The sequence below is a fragment of the Nesoenas mayeri genome (genome assembly GCF_963082525.1).
Source record: "Nesoenas mayeri genome assembly, chromosome: 20".
Classification (NCBI taxonomy): domain Eukaryota; kingdom Metazoa; phylum Chordata; class Aves; order Columbiformes; family Columbidae; genus Nesoenas; species Nesoenas mayeri.
Window position 1 is genome coordinate 4265619 of NC_137569.1, and position 15203 is coordinate 4280821.

The window sequence follows — 15203 nt, forward strand, 5'->3', positions numbered from 1 at the left end:
CCAGAGCCCAAGGATGAGATCTCAGCAGGGCTCAAAACCCTCATGGCAAAGGGCAAAACCAAAGAGCACCGGCCACGGCTCCGGCCGGGGGACAGAAGGGAGGAGAAGTCCCCTGAGCCGGCTGGAGGGGACGCGAAGCCGTCCCTGTCCCCCGGTGCTGAAGCCAAGCCGGAGCCGCTGGTGCAGCCTTCGGGAGGGAAAACGGAGCCAGCAAAGGCTCCAAAACCCACCGCCCTGGAGAGGCACAAGGTACCAGTGTGTACACAGCGGGGGATACTCTAACACAGTGGCACGGTTGTGCCGCCCGGCGCGGCATGGTGTGAGCTCACCCGCATGGTTTGCAGTGGTTTTGGGGTGTGCAGTGCTGGGCGGGGGGACACTTTTTGGGTCAGTTGTGTGTGCTGTGACTGCTCCATCACGCTGCCCCTTGTCTCCCCCCTGGCTCATGTGGAGAAGAAGCTGCATGCCGGCGAGAAGCGTCCGACCCCTGTGAAAACTGCCCCGGCACCTCCACAGCAGGTGTGTGGGAGAGGGGATCTGGGTCCCTGGGCACTGTGGGTACCTGCTGGTACCCCGGCTGTGCCAGCATCAGTGGGTCTGCGCCAGCCTTTGCCCTGGTACCCGCCCCAAGCACTAGCCAGGAAAGCCTTTGCGGTAGCCCCTCTGGCACCTGCGTGCCGCGAGTGCCAGGGCTGCGGGGGCTGCAGGGGCTGCGGGGCGGCCGGCCCGGGGCTGACAGTGCTGTGTCTCCAGGCTGCCTCCGGCCCCGCGTCCCGGCTGAGCCCGTCGGAGGAGGCGCAGCGCCGGCTGGAGAGGATCTTCAACACTTCTGTAATTCCAGGGGCGTTGGCACCTCTGTGCCACCCACCCGGGGACAGGGAGCTGATCGTGCCCCTGTGCTTGGCTACCAGCCCTGTGGTCCCTCTCTCTGGATGGCACCGACAGCAGGGGATGGATGGATGTCTGGGGCTGCTGGTGGTTTTGGGGATCACTGCCCAGACCAGTGTGCCCAGCCGTGGGGAGCTGCAATGTCCAGCTGTACCCACTGGTGACATCCCTGTGGCAGCCTGGGCATGGCTGCTGGTAGCTGGGATGATGCCCAGGTGGTGCTGTGGGGACTGTGGCCATGCCGGGGCCTCGTGGCGTGTCGTGGTGCTGCTGCTGCTTCTGCTCTCTGCCTCTCACCTCCTCTCTTTTCCTTTCTCTTCTTCCTCGCTGCCGTTAGCTGGACCCCACTGCCTCCGCCTCGGCCCCCAGCCAGGTACCGTACTCCCGTCCTCAGGAGCCCTCTGCCTCCACCAGCGACCCCCCGCCATCCTCTGTCTGCCGCTGGGCTGGCGTCTGCGCCCGCGCCTCGTGCTGGAGCGTAAGGCTTTCCCGCGGGGCCGCAGGGTGCCGGGGGGGCTGGGCCCCGGTGTCCCTCCCCAGCGAGGCCGTGCCAACAATCTGGGGGTCCCAAGAGGGTGCTCTTTGTGGCAGGAGCACAGCTGGGGCAGGATGGGGCACAGGGCAGGATGGGAAGGGGCAGAGCACGCGGCACAGGCAGGACAAGCGGCTCGTGCCGGAGCAGCCGCAGTGCACGGTGCTGGTGGAGCTCACAGCAGGTTGGCACAATGTCCCCCAGCCCTGGGGGCTGTAGCGGTGGGACCTCATGGCCGATGTCCTTCCTGGCTCTGTGCATCCCCAGTGCTGCGCTGGACCTGCTGCTCGGCTGGCCACAGCGGTGGCCCTCACAGAGAGTGCTCATGGGGTTTGGCACGATAGCACTTTGCCCCTGCTCGCCTCCCCCCTTGCCGCTTTCTGTGCCATCTGCGGGGCGGAGATCAACCCTTCTTGCCCTCACCCTGTCTCTTGGCCTCACCAGGGTCACGCAGACGATGCCCTGGCAGTCCCCAGCGGCCCCGTCCTTGCTACAGCTCAGGTTTGGCTTTGGGGTTCACCCTGCTCCTGGGTGACAGGGATGTCCCTGCTCTGCCGGCCATACCAGCCCAGCATTTCCCGTGCCGCAGTACTGTGCCGTCACTGTGCCACGTCCTGCGTCCCTCCGTTATGTTCTTTTAGCGTGTCCTGTGTCCTTGCAGTGTGTCCCTGCAGCGTGTCCCCCAGCATGCCTGGTGTCCCTGCATCCCAGCACATGCCTGGCAGGGGTGCCTGCTCTCTGGGCTGCATTTTGGGAGCTCAGCCCCTCCTGGCTTGCCCACGGTGACTGTAGTGAACGCGCTTATGGGCTAACGTGGCTTCGTGTTTGCCCCGAGCTGTGACAGGGCCCTGGGGGGTCTTTGCAGCCCCGAGCCCACGGGGGTCCCTGGGGACAGCAGACAAGGCGGGGACATGTGCTGGGAGGGCTGGGGGTGAGATGAGGGCGTGCAGGTGACCATGACCACCCCACATCCTGCCATCCCACAGGCCAAGACGGAGGAGCAGATCGCGGCTGAGGAGGCCTGGTATGAGACCGAGAAGGTGTGGCTGGTGCACAGGGATGGCTTCTCTTTGGGTGAGTCGGGAGTCAGCCCTCTGCTGCCCCGTCCTTCCTGCGGCACAGCGAGTCCCCCGGCCCGGCTGCGGTGTCCCCGGGTCCCCACTGAGCACCCCGTGCCCCTCGCAGGTAACCAGCTGCGACTGGAGGAGGGCAGCCCCCTGCCCGAGGGCAAGGTGAAGGTGAAGCTGGACCACGATGGCACCGTCCTGGAGGTGGAGGAGGACGACGTGGAGAAGGTAGGGCCACAGGGCGGGGGATGGCAGGGCAGACCCCCATTCCCCGCCTGATGCCCCCACCACTTCGCTGCCAGGCGAACCCCCCGTCCTGTGACCGCGTGGAGGACCTCGCCAGCCTTCTCTACCTCAATGAGTCCAGCGTCCTGCACACGCTGCGGCAGCGCTACGGCAGCAACCTCCTGCACACCTACGCCGGCCCCACCATGGTCATCATCAACCCGCTGAGCTCCCCCTCCATGTACTCTGAGAAGGTGACCACACTGCTGGGGGGGACTGGAGGGGACAGGCATCTGGGAGCCATGCCACCGCACAGAGGGCTGGCCAGGGAGGTGGTGGATGCCCCATCCCTGGAGACATCCCAGGCCAGGCTGGACGGGGCTCTGAGCAACCTGAGCTGGTGAAGATGTCCCTGCTCATGGCAGGGGTGGCACTGGGGGAGATGGGAAGGTCCCTTCCAACACAGACTGTTCTATGATTTACCTGCTTCTCCCTCTCCCCAGGTCATGCACATGTTCAAAGGCTGTCGTAGGGAGGACATGTCCCCACACATCTACGCGGTGGCCCAGGCTGCCTACCGTAGCATGCTGATGAGCCGCCAGGACCAGGCGGTCGTGCTGCTGGGTGCCAGCGGCAGCGGCAAGACCACCAACTGCCAGCACCTCGTCCAGTACCTCGCCACCATCGCCGGCAGCACCGGCAAAGTCTTCTCCGGTGAGTCCCTGGTGGGGAGTGTGGTCCCCGTGCTGCCTGCGCACAGCCCTTGCTTTGCGGTCACAGCCCCCAGCGGTGGCCGGACACACGCCACGGCACATGGTGCGCTTTCACCGTCTCACGCCGGTGCCTTTACTGCGCTCTTGAGGGCTGCCGCGGCACGGAGCACGGCACAGGAGCAGCAGCGTTTGCCCAACCGTTGGTGCCGGCTCTGGCCGCCCCCCACACAGCCCCTGCACCCCACCGCCCCGCTTCTCTTCCTGCAGCAGAGAAGTGGCAGGCTCTCTACACCGTCCTGGAGGCTTTTGGCAATAGCAGCACTGGCATGAACGGCAATGCCACCCGCTTCTCCCAGATCATCTCTCTGGACTTCGACCAGGCTGGGCAGGTGGCATCCGCCTCTGTACAGGTGAGGGGGCCGGGGTGGCCCCCCTCGGCATGGGAGCTGGTCCATCCTCATCAGGGTGGCACCATTGGCACAGGAGCTGGTCCATCCTCACCAGGGTGGCACCATTGGCACAGGAGCTGGTCCATCCTCACCAGGGCATTTCTCCCGCTGTGTGCCAGCCCCCGAGCTCTGCTGCAGACCCCCACCGTGCTTGCAGCGCTTAGCAGCCAAGCATCCCCTTCTCATCTTTGTTCATACCCAGACATGCGCAGATCAGATCAATTCAATGCTTGAATTAGCCCCCATATCGGGGTGTCCATCTCTCTGTGGTAACAGCAGAGCCCTTAGAAGTCAACAGAGCTGCTTCATGTCCTGTAGTAGCAGACACCGCAGGAGAGGGGATGCTCACGGGTCACTTGGACGATGTTTACATTCGTAAAATGCCCTGCAGTGGGTGCAAGACCCCCACGTCTCTGTGGGGACCCTGGGTTGGCGATAGGGGTGAGGCTGGGGTGGGCCAGGGGGGGTCTCGGTGGGAGCGCGGCCCTTGGGGACAGTTCCCAACCTTCCCACCTCTGCTAGACGCTGCTGCTGGAGAAGCTGCGTGTCGCCAGGCGTCCGGCCAACGAGTCCACCTTCAACGTCTTCTACTACCTGCTGGCCTGCTCTGACAGTGCCCTGCGGTGAGCTGGGTGGGCAGGACATGGCCCCCAGCCCGGGGGATCTCTGGGGTCTCCCTCATGGGGCTGACGTTGGTGTTTATCCTCACAGGACCGAGCTTCACTTCAACCACCTGGCAGAGAACAATGTCTTTGGCGTTGTGCCCCTCTCTAAGGTGACTGTTACGGGGCTGGGGGTTGGGGGAAGGTGGTCCCTGCCCCATTGGGGTGCAGGGGGAGGCAGAGCCAGGCTCCCGCACCGATGGCTCCTGTCGCTCTCCACAGCCAGAGGAAAAGCAGAAGGCGATGCAGCAGTTCAACAAGCTCCAGGCTGCCATGAAGGTGATGGGCATCTCTGGCGAGGAGCAGAAAGCCTTCTGGCTCATCCTGGGAGCCATTTATCATCTGGGGGCTGCTGGGGCCACCAAAGGTAACGAGCTGCTCAGGGCTGGGAGCATTAATGAGCCGAGGCTTGGGACTGATGGCTGCATGGGGTCCCAAAGTGATCACCAGCACCTTGGAACCTTGTAAACAGACCCCCAGCTCGGCCAAGCTCTGGAGGGGTGTTTTGGGGCCGTGTTTTTGGACAGTGCCCTGTACCTCAGGTACTCTGGAGCACCTGGTTTTGCCCCCTCAGTTGGGATGGTCCCACCAGCCAGCGGGAATTGAGCAGCCCCAGACCCTGGGCTGGTGTCTGCCACACTGCGGGGCCAGGGGCCTGGATGGGGCCGAGGGAGCTGGGGGGTTGTGTCCCCCCCATCCCTGGTGTAACACCTCTCCTGCTCCTCCTCCCTACAGAGCTGCTGGCAGACGGAGCCGGTAATCAGAGCCGGGGGGGATCTGCTCCGGGTGGTGCCACCCAGTGCTGGTTTTGGGGTTGAAATGTGGGCTTGGGATGCTGCTGGAGTGCCAGGACACAGTGGGGTGCAGCGCTGGCCCTGGGGTGCTGCAGAGCACTAGAGGGCAGCAGGGACCCGCTGCAGCCACCGCGCCGGGATGCTCCGGAGGCTCCAAAGCCTTTGTGTGGGGGGCCTGCTGAGGGAGGGAACCCCAAATCTTGGTCGGGGGAGCATCGCTGCATCCTGCTTGGAGTGAGCATCCCAGCCCCAGCTCTGTGCTGTTCCTGGAGCTCCCCACATCTCATGGGCACCGGGGGTACTCAGAGCCTTCTCAGCTGCTCCAGTCCCCATTTCCTTGGCCCCTTGCTGCTCGTGCCGCGCTGGATCTGCCAGCGGCTCCCGTGTTCTGGGCAGAGCTGAGCTGCTCCCCACCGGTGCCCACGGTGTGGCTGGGGATCCCAGGGGAAGGGCCCCCACACCGGGTCACTCTGTCTCACTGCGCCGTTACCTGGGACGGGTCAGGCTCGACACGTGTGTGGCATGGCAGTGCCTGCGCCTGGCGTGTTTCGGCAGGACGGCATCCCTGTGCCGCGTGTCCGCACTGCCATGTCCTGTTGTTTCTAACCCCTGTCTCTGTTTGCATGTGCATGCTGCCCTTTTGCAATGCAGACGCCGACGAAGGTAAAGTCTTGTTCTCCGTGCGCCTGTCTCTGTCCTTCCCCTCCCACGTGCCTTCCCTTGTCCTGTCCCTGCGTGTCACCATTAACCTGCTCCCACCTCCCCTGCCCTCCCCGTGTTGTTGTGTCTGGCAGCCACGGTCTGTCCTGCCACATCGCGGTGGGGCTGTTGGCTGCATGTGGCCCAGCAGGGATGTGTCTCCATGCTGGGGCAGCTCAGTGCCCCACACCATCAGGGCTTGGGGGTCCCCAGGCAGCCGCAGAGAGGGGTGACCCCCGCTCCCTAACCCACGGCAAGGCTCTGGGCTCAGCCCTGCAGAGACACAAAGCCGTTCACTCCCATCTCCTCTAATCAGACCCCAAAACACAGTGCTTAAAAGGGTCCTATAAGAAAGATGGGGACAGACTTTGGGCCTGTTGCTATAGGACAAGGGGACAGTTTCAAACTAAAGGAGGGGAGATTCAGGACAGACATGAGGAAGAACATTTTAAACTGAGGGTGGTGAGAGCCTGGCCCAAGTTGCACAGAGAGGTGGTGGATGAACCATCCCTGGAGACATCCCAGGCCAGGCTGGACGGGGCTCTGAGCAACCTGAGCTGGTGAAGATGTCCCTGCTCATGGCAGGGGGGACACTGGGGTAGCTGGGAAGGTCCCTTCCAACACAAACTGTTCCATGATTCCTGGCTCACCGATGGTGGCCACATGCTCCTGCTCTGCACAGCATCCCCACCTGAGACTGTCCCAGCTCTGGCTGGAGACCCCCCTGATTTAGGGGGATGCCCTGGCTGGCACTGAGCCCCCTTACCCACCCTGCAGGTGGGAGGAAGCAGTTTGCCCGGCACGAGTGGGCTCAGAAAGCCGCGTACCTGTTGGGCTGCAGCCTGGAGGAACTTTCCTCTGCCACCTTCAAGCACCAGCCCAAGGGCACCCTGCAGCGATCCACCTCCTTCCGACAGGGCCCTGACGACCCCCCGCTGGGTGAGGGAGGCACAGGTAGGGTGAGGGATGGGGGGGACAGCGGGTGGCCCCAGGGGATATGGGGCTGGGGATGCTCAGGGTTGCCTCGGGCAGGTCCCAAGCTGACAGCGCTGGAGTGCCTGGAGGGCATGGCGGCTGGCTTGTACTCCGAGCTCTTCACCCTCCTCATCTCCCTTCTCAACAGGTATGTGCTTAAGGGGGGTGGGGGGAGAACTGGGAGGGGTCCCAGCAGCATCTGCTCACCCCACTGTGTCCCCTTGTCCCCCGCAGGGCGCTGAAGTCGAGCCAGCACTCGGTGTGCTCCGTGACAGTGGTGGACACCCCTGGGGCGCAAAACCCTGAGCTGGCGGGGCAGAGCCGGGGGGGCACCTTTGAGGAGCTCTGCCACAACTACGCCCAGGAGCGCCTGCAGCTCCTCTTCCACCAGCGCACCTTCGCCCACGAGCTGGAGCGATACAAAGAGGTATTGGGGACACCAGGGGCTGCCATCACCTCCTCCCATCCCGCCCTCCTCTCCTCTCTCTGCACCAACATCTCCTACCAGCAGGGGAGGTTCAGGCTGGATATGAGGAAAAAGTTCTTCCCAGAAAGAGTTGTTGGGCACCAGAACAGGCTGCCCAGGGCAGTGGTGGAGTCACCATCCCTGGAGGCATTGAGCAGAACGGAGATGAGGTTCTTAGGGATGTAGTTTAGCGACAGTGCTGGATTAATGGTTGGACTTGGTGACCTTGAGGGTCTCTTCCAACCAAAATGATTCTGTGATTCCAGCCCCAGCTGGGCAGCTTTGCCCGAAAACGTGCCAGGGTGGGAGATGGTGAAGTGGCTGCAGGTGCTGGTGGTGGGGAGAACTGAGCAGTGCTAATCCCTGTCCCTGCTCCCCGGCTGCACGAGCACTGACTGTCCCTCTGTCCCCGTCCCCAGGAGAACATAGAGCTCGCCCTGGCCGACGCCGAGCCCAGCTTCTCCGGCTCTGTAGCTGCTGTAGACCAGCCCTCACACCAGGCACTGGTAAGAACCTGCCGCACTTCGCTGTGGCCGTGTTACGGCAGTTTGTAGCATTTGGCAGCGGCCGGGCAGCCTTCCTTGCCTTTGGGACACAGAGGTGCTGTCCCAAATGCCGAGCAATGACCGTGTGGATGCAGCCGCATCCCTGGTGCGTCCCCCAGCCCTTTGCTGGGGTTCAGCCTGTGGGTGCCTGAGTCCCCCAGAGAGTGTCTCACTGCCCAGAGTGGGACATACGGACTCTTTCCCTGCGGGGTGTCCATTAAGCAGAGCCTCTCGCATGGTGCTGCTCTGCTTTGCTGCTGACAGTGGCCAAGATTACATGTTCTCTGGGTCGCCCGGATCCCCTGTTTCCCCATGCCTGCCCCAGGGGACACTGAGGTGCCAGGCCAGGTATGAGCGCAGTGTCACCCGCAGGTCCGGTCGCTGGCCCGCACGGACGAGGCACGGGGGCTGCTGTGGCTGCTGGAGGAGGAGGCGCTGCAGCCGGGTGGCAACGAAGACACCTTGCTGGAGCGGCTCTTCTCCTACTATGGCCCCCAGGAAGGGGGCAAGAAAGGTCAGAGAGGGACTGGAACCACAGGGCCATGCATCTGCAAAGCACCGGTCCTCAGCAGTGCCGTGTCTCCCCACAGGGCACAACCCGCTGCTCCCCAGTGACAAGCCCCGGCACTTCCTCCTGGGCCACAGCTCAGGGACCAACTGGGTCGAGTACGATGCCACAGGCTGGCTCAACCATGTCAAGCACAACCCAGCCTCCCAAAACGCCTCCGTCCTGCTGCAGGAGTCGCAGAAGTATGTGGGATCCAAGGCTGGGAAGGGGGCATGGCGGGGAGGAAGAGGTGATTTTGGGGGGTGACGTCCCCTCCGTGCCCTGCAGGAAGGTGATCAGCAGCCTGTTTGCCGGCCGCGGCGGGTCGGCACTGGTGCTGTCAGGCTCAGTGGCGGGGCTGGAGGGGGGGTCGCAGCTGGCCCTGCGCCGGGCCACCAGCATGCGCAAGACCTTCACCACCGGTGTGGCCGCCGTCAAGAAGAAGTCCCTCTGCATCCAGATCAAGCTGCAAGTGGTGAGTAACGGGGTGCGAAGGAGGGGTTCCCCAGGTCTGGCTGGGGCACCGCTGCGTGTCACCACTCATCCTACTCTCCTGTGCCCACAGGATGCCCTCATTGACAGCATCAAGAAGTCCAAGCTGCACTTTGTGCACTGCTTCCTACCCAAGGCGGCGGGGGGTGGCGGGGACCCCCGGGCTCTGCCGTGCCGGCGGGTGAGCGGCAGCGAGCTGGAGCTGCCGGCGGAGCACTGCGAGGCCGGGCTCATGCAGCTGGACGTGCCCCTGCTGCGCGCCCAGCTCCGCGGCTCCCGCCTGCTCGATGCCCTCCGCATGTACCGCCAAGGTGAGCCGCACTGCCAGCACCCGGCCGGGGGGACGCGGGGGCTGCAGTGCACATGTCGCTGCCGGGATGGATGCCGTGGGGGTCCCAGCTGCATCTTCTCCCTGGGAAGCCAAACTCCCCCCCAGGAACCCATTTGGCACATGCCTTGACTCTGAGCCCTGTGGCTGCCAGCCGTGCCCCCCCGGTGATCCTGGCCCCATCCCCGTCTCCACGGAGCTGTTATCTACGCTGGGGACAGGCATGGCCTTAATTGGGTGTCTCCGCTGGTGCCGCTGGCTCCTGGCAGCTCTCTTGCTGGCAGCCGGCCCCTGTCCCACCAGGTCGTGCTCAGCTTTTATCGATAAGTGCAGCCCAGCCAAGGGTTTATTGCCTGGGGGCTGGGCCATTCCTGCCGCCATCGGGAACTGACGCTGCCCGCGCACCTCCCGGATCGATGGCCGCGGCCAGCTGGCTGTGGCGGGGTCAGCATCCCCATCAATACCCCTTTGTTAATTAAGATGTGGAGGCTCAGTGCTGCGAGCCTGATGCAGAAGTTGGCTGTGGCTCAGGGCGGAGCCGGAGGAGCCTGTTTGCTTGCACAGGCGACACGTGTGCCTGCGCTCCCCCCGAGGCAGGAGCTGGCTGCTGTTGCCCCAGATCCTGGCCAAAATTGCTGGAAGACACGGCCAAGGAAAACCTCCTGGGGAGGGTCAGGGCGCTCTGGCTGTGCCCAACCCCAAGGGAAATTTGCACCCTGTGCTGTGACCCCATCTGCTCCCCCAAAAGATGACAGTCAGGGCACGCAGGGCTGTGCCCAGCAATCCCCGGGTGTCCCAGCTGCCCCTGCAGCCCCTCTCTCCCTTGTTGCCCCCCAGGGTACCCCGACCACATGGTGTTTGCGGAGTTCAGGCGACGCTTTGATGTCCTGGCCCCACACCTGACCAAGAAGCATGGGCGCAACTACATCGTGGTGGACGAGAAGCGGGTACGTGCCCTGCGCTGGGGTGGGTGCTGCGGTCTGGGGTCCCCTGCACCTTGGGGGTCCCTTGCACCTTGGGGTGCTGCCAGCCCAGCCCTGACACCTCTCCATCCCCGCAGGCGGTGGAGGAGCTCCTGGAGTCACTGGACCTCGAGAAGAGCAGCTACCACATGGGCTTGAGCCGGGTATGGTGCCAGATGGTGTCTGCGGGTGCTGGTGGTGGCACAGGGCAGGGGTGGGTGGCACAGGGCAGGATACATGGCATGGCTCAGCATGGTTCAGTGCAGCATGGCATGGTGCACAGCGCAAGGGCAGCGCTGTTTGCTCCCACCTACAGCATTCCTGATGCCTGGGGAATAAAACCCCCCCAATGGGACAGGACCAGTGGCTACAGAGGGGACAGATGTGTCCCCACCAGCCGGTGTGGCAGGAGGGTGGCACAGTGTGGCCAGAGGGATGCCGGCACCCATCGGCATCTCACCCCGCTCCCCTCCCGCAGGTGTTTTTCCGAGCCGGGTCTCTGGCCAGGCTGGAGGAGCAGCGGGACACACAGACCAGCAAGAACATCACCCTGTTCCAGGCGGCGTGCAGGGGCTTCCTGGCACGGCAGCACTTCAAGAAGAGGAAGGTTCGTCCCAGCGACTCTCCCCTCCCCACTCCGCTGCACAATTTCGCCTAAAATGGGCAGTGCAGCTTTTCTGCCGCTGCCTGGGCCAGCACCTCCTCCTCCCGCCTCCAGCCGTGGGGAGCCGTGGGGGGCCGAGGCGGGGGCCGGGGGGCCAAGGGGAACCGGCGGGAAGGGCGCTGGGCATCGCCACGGTGGGATGAAGCAACGTTTTGCCTCCCACTTCTATTATTAAAGAGGATGTAAAATAGGCATCTCGGCAGCGCCTCGCTTGCCGCAAGATCAGCATTTGGAGGGGCTGGAGGGAATCAAACAGCAGATAAGCTGGGTGCAATTAGCCCAAATGCTAATGAAGGGGAGTGTGCCGGGGTGCCAGCAGGAGTGCTGAGCACCCACCTCCCTGCTTTGCCCCGCTGGCGGCACCCCGTGCTGACACCATCCCCTGCGCAGATCCAGGATTTGGCCATTCGGTGCGTGCAGAAGAACATCAAGAAGAACAAGGGGGTGAAGGACTGGCCGTGGTGGAAGCTCTTCACCACCGTGCGGCCCCTCATCGAGGTGCAGCTCACCGAGGAGCAGATCCGCGGCAAAGACGTGGGTATCTCTGTGCCGAGGTGGAAGGGCTGGATGGGGCGGGGGGGCTTGGGGGAGTCTTGGCCCTGGGCAGGGCCCTGGGACAGAGTGGGGTGCAGGAGCTCTCGATGGGATGCAGGAGCTCTCGATGGGATGCAGGAGCTCACGGGGGGATGCAGGAGCTCACAGTGGATGCAGGAGCTCACGGTGGGATGCAGGAGCTCGCAAGGGGATGCAGGAGCTCACGGTGGGCTGCAGGACCGTGGCTGCCCTGTGCCCCACCAGCGCCAGGCTCGAATTGCTCCCTGATTTGCGACTCAGCATGTCATTAGCATCCCGGGAGCCGGCTGGTGCGTGAGCCCAATTACGAGGCGTGGAGAATGGAATTGAAACCCTGTGCCGAGAGGCAGATGCGGGGGCTCCGCACCGCGCTGGCAACCAGACACTCGTGCCCCCACCCGGCACAAAGCTGCTGCCTGGCTCAGCTTTCAGCTCAACCCGCCAAGGACAGGTGCCCAGAGTGGGGGCACCTGGGCCCCCTCCTGCCCCCCCCAGCCTGTGCTGGCACCAGAGGAGGGGTCAGAAAGATGTGCTTGATGCGGGCAGCCGGGCACACTGCCCCGGTGATCCCCGGGCATCCCGGTGGGTCCCCAGCCCTTTGGTGAACCGCAGTGGGTGGGTTTGCTCCCACCCAGTCTGCCAGGGGGGTGTGAGGACTCCTCTGCGGCTTCAGCAGAGCCGCCTGGCGTTCCAACGCCATTTATGGGGTTGGAGTCAACAGTGGTGGAGCGGGTTGGGGAAAGTCCCTGCCCAGGCCTTGGCAGGGGAGACCGGCCCCTGCCTCCAGGAGCCCCCACCCAGTGCTGGGGGGAAGCTGGGGGGTGCAGAGACCTGCCAGGCTCCTGCCTTCCAACCTCTCCCTCTTGCGCCTGCCCCCTCCCTCACCGCCCGCTCTGTTGCAGGAAGAGATCCAGCAGCTAAAGAGCAAACTCGAGAAGGTGGAGAAGGAGCGGAACGAGCTCCGGCTCAACAGCGACCGCCTGGAGAGCAGGGTAGGTCCTCGCTGGCTCCGGGAGGGGCTGCGGTGCCGTACCATCCCACCCCGGCGCCTGCCCCGGCCCACGGTCCCGCTCCCCCCGCTCCACCCCAGATCACAGAGCTGACGTCGGAGCTGACGGACGAGCGAAACACTGGCGAGTCGGCTTCCCAGCTGCTGGACGCCGAGACAGCCGAGAGGCTGCGAGCTGAGAAGGAGATGAAGGACCTGCAGGTATATGCGCTGCTCCCCAGCCTTGCAGTTTCTCTCGGCCCCCCCAGTGCTCACCATGGCTGTGTCCCCTCCCAGGCCAAGTACGATGCTCTGAAGAAGCAGATGGAGTCGATGGAGATGGAGGTGATGGAGGCTCGGCTCATCCGGGCGGCTGAGCTCAACGGAGAGCTTGACGATGACGATTCAGGTACTGTCCTGCCTCTGGTGCTCATTGCCAGCACACCCTGGGGTGCCCCATGGTCATGTCACCCCCCTCTCCATGGTGGCATCACCTACCCCTGGGGCCCCACACCACCCCTTGCAGCCCCTGGGTGACCCCGTTTCCCCACACAGGTGGCGAATGGCGGCTGAAATACGAGCGAGCGGTGCGGGAGATCGACTTCACCAAGAAGCGGCTGCAGCAGGAGCTGGAGGACAAGCTGGAGGTGGAGCAGCAGGGCAAGAGGCAGCTGGAGCGCAAGGTGAGTGGGGGGCTCTGGGGACCCCCGGGTGGGGTGGCCGGGTGGTGGGCAGTCGCTACCTGCTTTGAGCTACACATAGGGAGCATGTGGCCATGGCGGTGGGGACGTAGTGGCTTCCCCGAGCCCTGACCGCCCTGCCCGCGCCTGCCCGCAGCTGACAGACCTGCAGGCAGACAGCGAGGAGAGCCAGCGGGCGCTGCAGCAGCTGAAGAAGAAGTGCCAGCGCTTGGCCGCCGAGCTGCAGGACACCAAACTGCATCTCGAGGGACAGCAAGGGCGCAACCACGACCTGGAGAAGAAGCAGCGGAGGTTGGGGACCGCGCACTGGCGGTGACATGCCGAGGGGGTGACATTCTCGCCGCACACTGAGCCTCTTGCAAAGCGGCATTACCATTTTAGCAGGGATTTGGGCACTTCACCAGCTCCTGCTTGGCCGAGGCATCTCTGGCGGGATGGGGCTGCCTGGATCAGATGTGTTCATTGTGGGGGGGACCCCAATGGCCTTTTGGGGGTTCCCGAGCCGAGTGATCCCCCTGTGTGGGACCATGTCCCACACTGGAGGCTGCTCATGCTCTGCTCAGTGCTTGGTCTTGTCCCATCCCCTTTCCCAGCCCCAAAGTTTAACGTTATTAAGCAGCGGGGACGCTTTCATCTCATTATGGTAATGATCACACACACAAATACAGCGAGAGAATCCAATCTAATTAATTTCAATTTCCGTGGATTGGAGTCTGTGCTAATGCAGCTGTTTATTACCCAGCGCGAGTAAAAACGGGGATTAGCTGCCAAGGTGTTTAATGCAGGTCACAAACTCAAGCGTAGGGTTGTTTTCCAAGCCCCAAAGGCAGCGATTTTGGAGCAAACCCAGCTGATCCCATCCCAGGGGCACTGGGAGAGGCTGTCCCGCTGCTGCCCAGCTCCAGGCTGTGCTGCGCCCCCTCCTGCTGCGGGCTCATGTCCCCTCTGGGGATGGGACCAGTGCCATCCCGTGTGGGACCGTTGCACCAGGCTGCGGCCGGGGGAGCTGAGCTGCTGCAAGAGCCTGTCTTTGCTGGAGACCCACCCTGGGCATTGCAGCCCCTCCATGTCCTGTAGCCCCTCTGTGTCCTGCCTGGAGGGTGCAGTGTCCCCTGCTGCCACCACATAGCCAAACCCCCACCGTTAGTAGCCACGGCCCTGCTGGCGTCTTTGGAGTCTGCACAGCAGGCACCATGTTCTCCATCAACTGCTGAGCAAAGGTGTTGGGAGGAGTTTCTCCAAGTTGCTCCACACCACCGTGCCGCCAATTAAAGGCTTATCAGCAGCACGTTTCAAACGAGCACTCAGTGCCTGCTGCCGTGGGATGGGGACGCTCGGCGTGGTGCAGGTGGCACGGTGCTGGTGACCAGTTCCTGGTGCCATGTCTTGGTGCTGAGCCCCGCTGTCCCCACGCAGGTTTGACAGCGAGCTCTCGCAGGCACACGACGAGGCCCAGCGGGAGAGGCTGCAGCGGGAGAAGCTGAGCCGCGAGAAGGACGTGCTGGTGGCCGAGGTCTTTGGGCTCAAGCAGCTGCTGGAGGTGAGTGTCCCCCCATCCCCTCCCCAGCCCCATGGCCAGCAGACACCTCCAGCTCACGGTGACCCCGCCCTTATTGCCAGGACAAGGACTCAGAGATCACAGGGCTGACACAGAAGGCAGAGGCGCTGGAGGCGGAGCTGCAGGACATCTCCTCCCAGGAGTCGAAGGATGAGGCGTCTCTGGCCAAGGTGAAGAAGCAGCTGCGGGACCTGGAGGCGAAGGTCAAAGACCAGGAGGAGGAACTGGACGAGCAGGCTGGGACCATCCAGATGCTGGAGCAGGTACGGCGGGGAGGGGCGAGGTTTCTGGGTGGGGTAGTTTCGGGCAGGGCTGTTATTACCTGGGCCGGGCTTGCCTGGGAAGCGGAGGCGTTCGCCCTCAGCCCGGCGTTGG

General features: G+C 63.8%; 1 protein-coding gene across 1 annotated transcript in view; it reads left to right on the forward strand.

The window, feature by feature from the left end:
• MYO18A (myosin XVIIIA) overlaps positions 1 to 15203 on the forward strand; it is a gene marked incomplete at both ends in the record, with an annotated part of 29694 nt that overhangs the window by 6968 nt on the left and 7523 nt on the right. The window contains 30 exons of the mRNA XM_080357193.1: positions 1226 to 1261; positions 1865 to 1921; positions 2407 to 2494; positions 2606 to 2715; positions 2790 to 2966; positions 3216 to 3426; positions 3693 to 3835; positions 4397 to 4497; positions 4586 to 4649; positions 4759 to 4903; positions 5982 to 5993; positions 6807 to 6983; positions 7062 to 7152; positions 7239 to 7431; positions 7890 to 7976; positions 8388 to 8529; positions 8606 to 8765; positions 8851 to 9037; positions 9128 to 9365; positions 10220 to 10329; positions 10443 to 10508; positions 10823 to 10951; positions 11399 to 11542; positions 12484 to 12573; positions 12672 to 12791; positions 12867 to 12978; positions 13125 to 13252; positions 13407 to 13561; positions 14687 to 14810; positions 14891 to 15091. Of these exons, the coding sequence (XP_080213319.1) occupies positions 1226 to 1261; positions 1865 to 1921; positions 2407 to 2494; positions 2606 to 2715; positions 2790 to 2966; positions 3216 to 3426; positions 3693 to 3835; positions 4397 to 4497; positions 4586 to 4649; positions 4759 to 4903; positions 5982 to 5993; positions 6807 to 6983; positions 7062 to 7152; positions 7239 to 7431; positions 7890 to 7976; positions 8388 to 8529; positions 8606 to 8765; positions 8851 to 9037; positions 9128 to 9365; positions 10220 to 10329; positions 10443 to 10508; positions 10823 to 10951; positions 11399 to 11542; positions 12484 to 12573; positions 12672 to 12791; positions 12867 to 12978; positions 13125 to 13252; positions 13407 to 13561; positions 14687 to 14810; positions 14891 to 15091 (3798 nt within the window). The remainder of the gene's footprint in view (positions 1 to 1225; positions 1262 to 1864; positions 1922 to 2406; positions 2495 to 2605; positions 2716 to 2789; positions 2967 to 3215; positions 3427 to 3692; positions 3836 to 4396; positions 4498 to 4585; positions 4650 to 4758; positions 4904 to 5981; positions 5994 to 6806; positions 6984 to 7061; positions 7153 to 7238; positions 7432 to 7889; positions 7977 to 8387; positions 8530 to 8605; positions 8766 to 8850; positions 9038 to 9127; positions 9366 to 10219; positions 10330 to 10442; positions 10509 to 10822; positions 10952 to 11398; positions 11543 to 12483; positions 12574 to 12671; positions 12792 to 12866; positions 12979 to 13124; positions 13253 to 13406; positions 13562 to 14686; positions 14811 to 14890; positions 15092 to 15203) is intronic.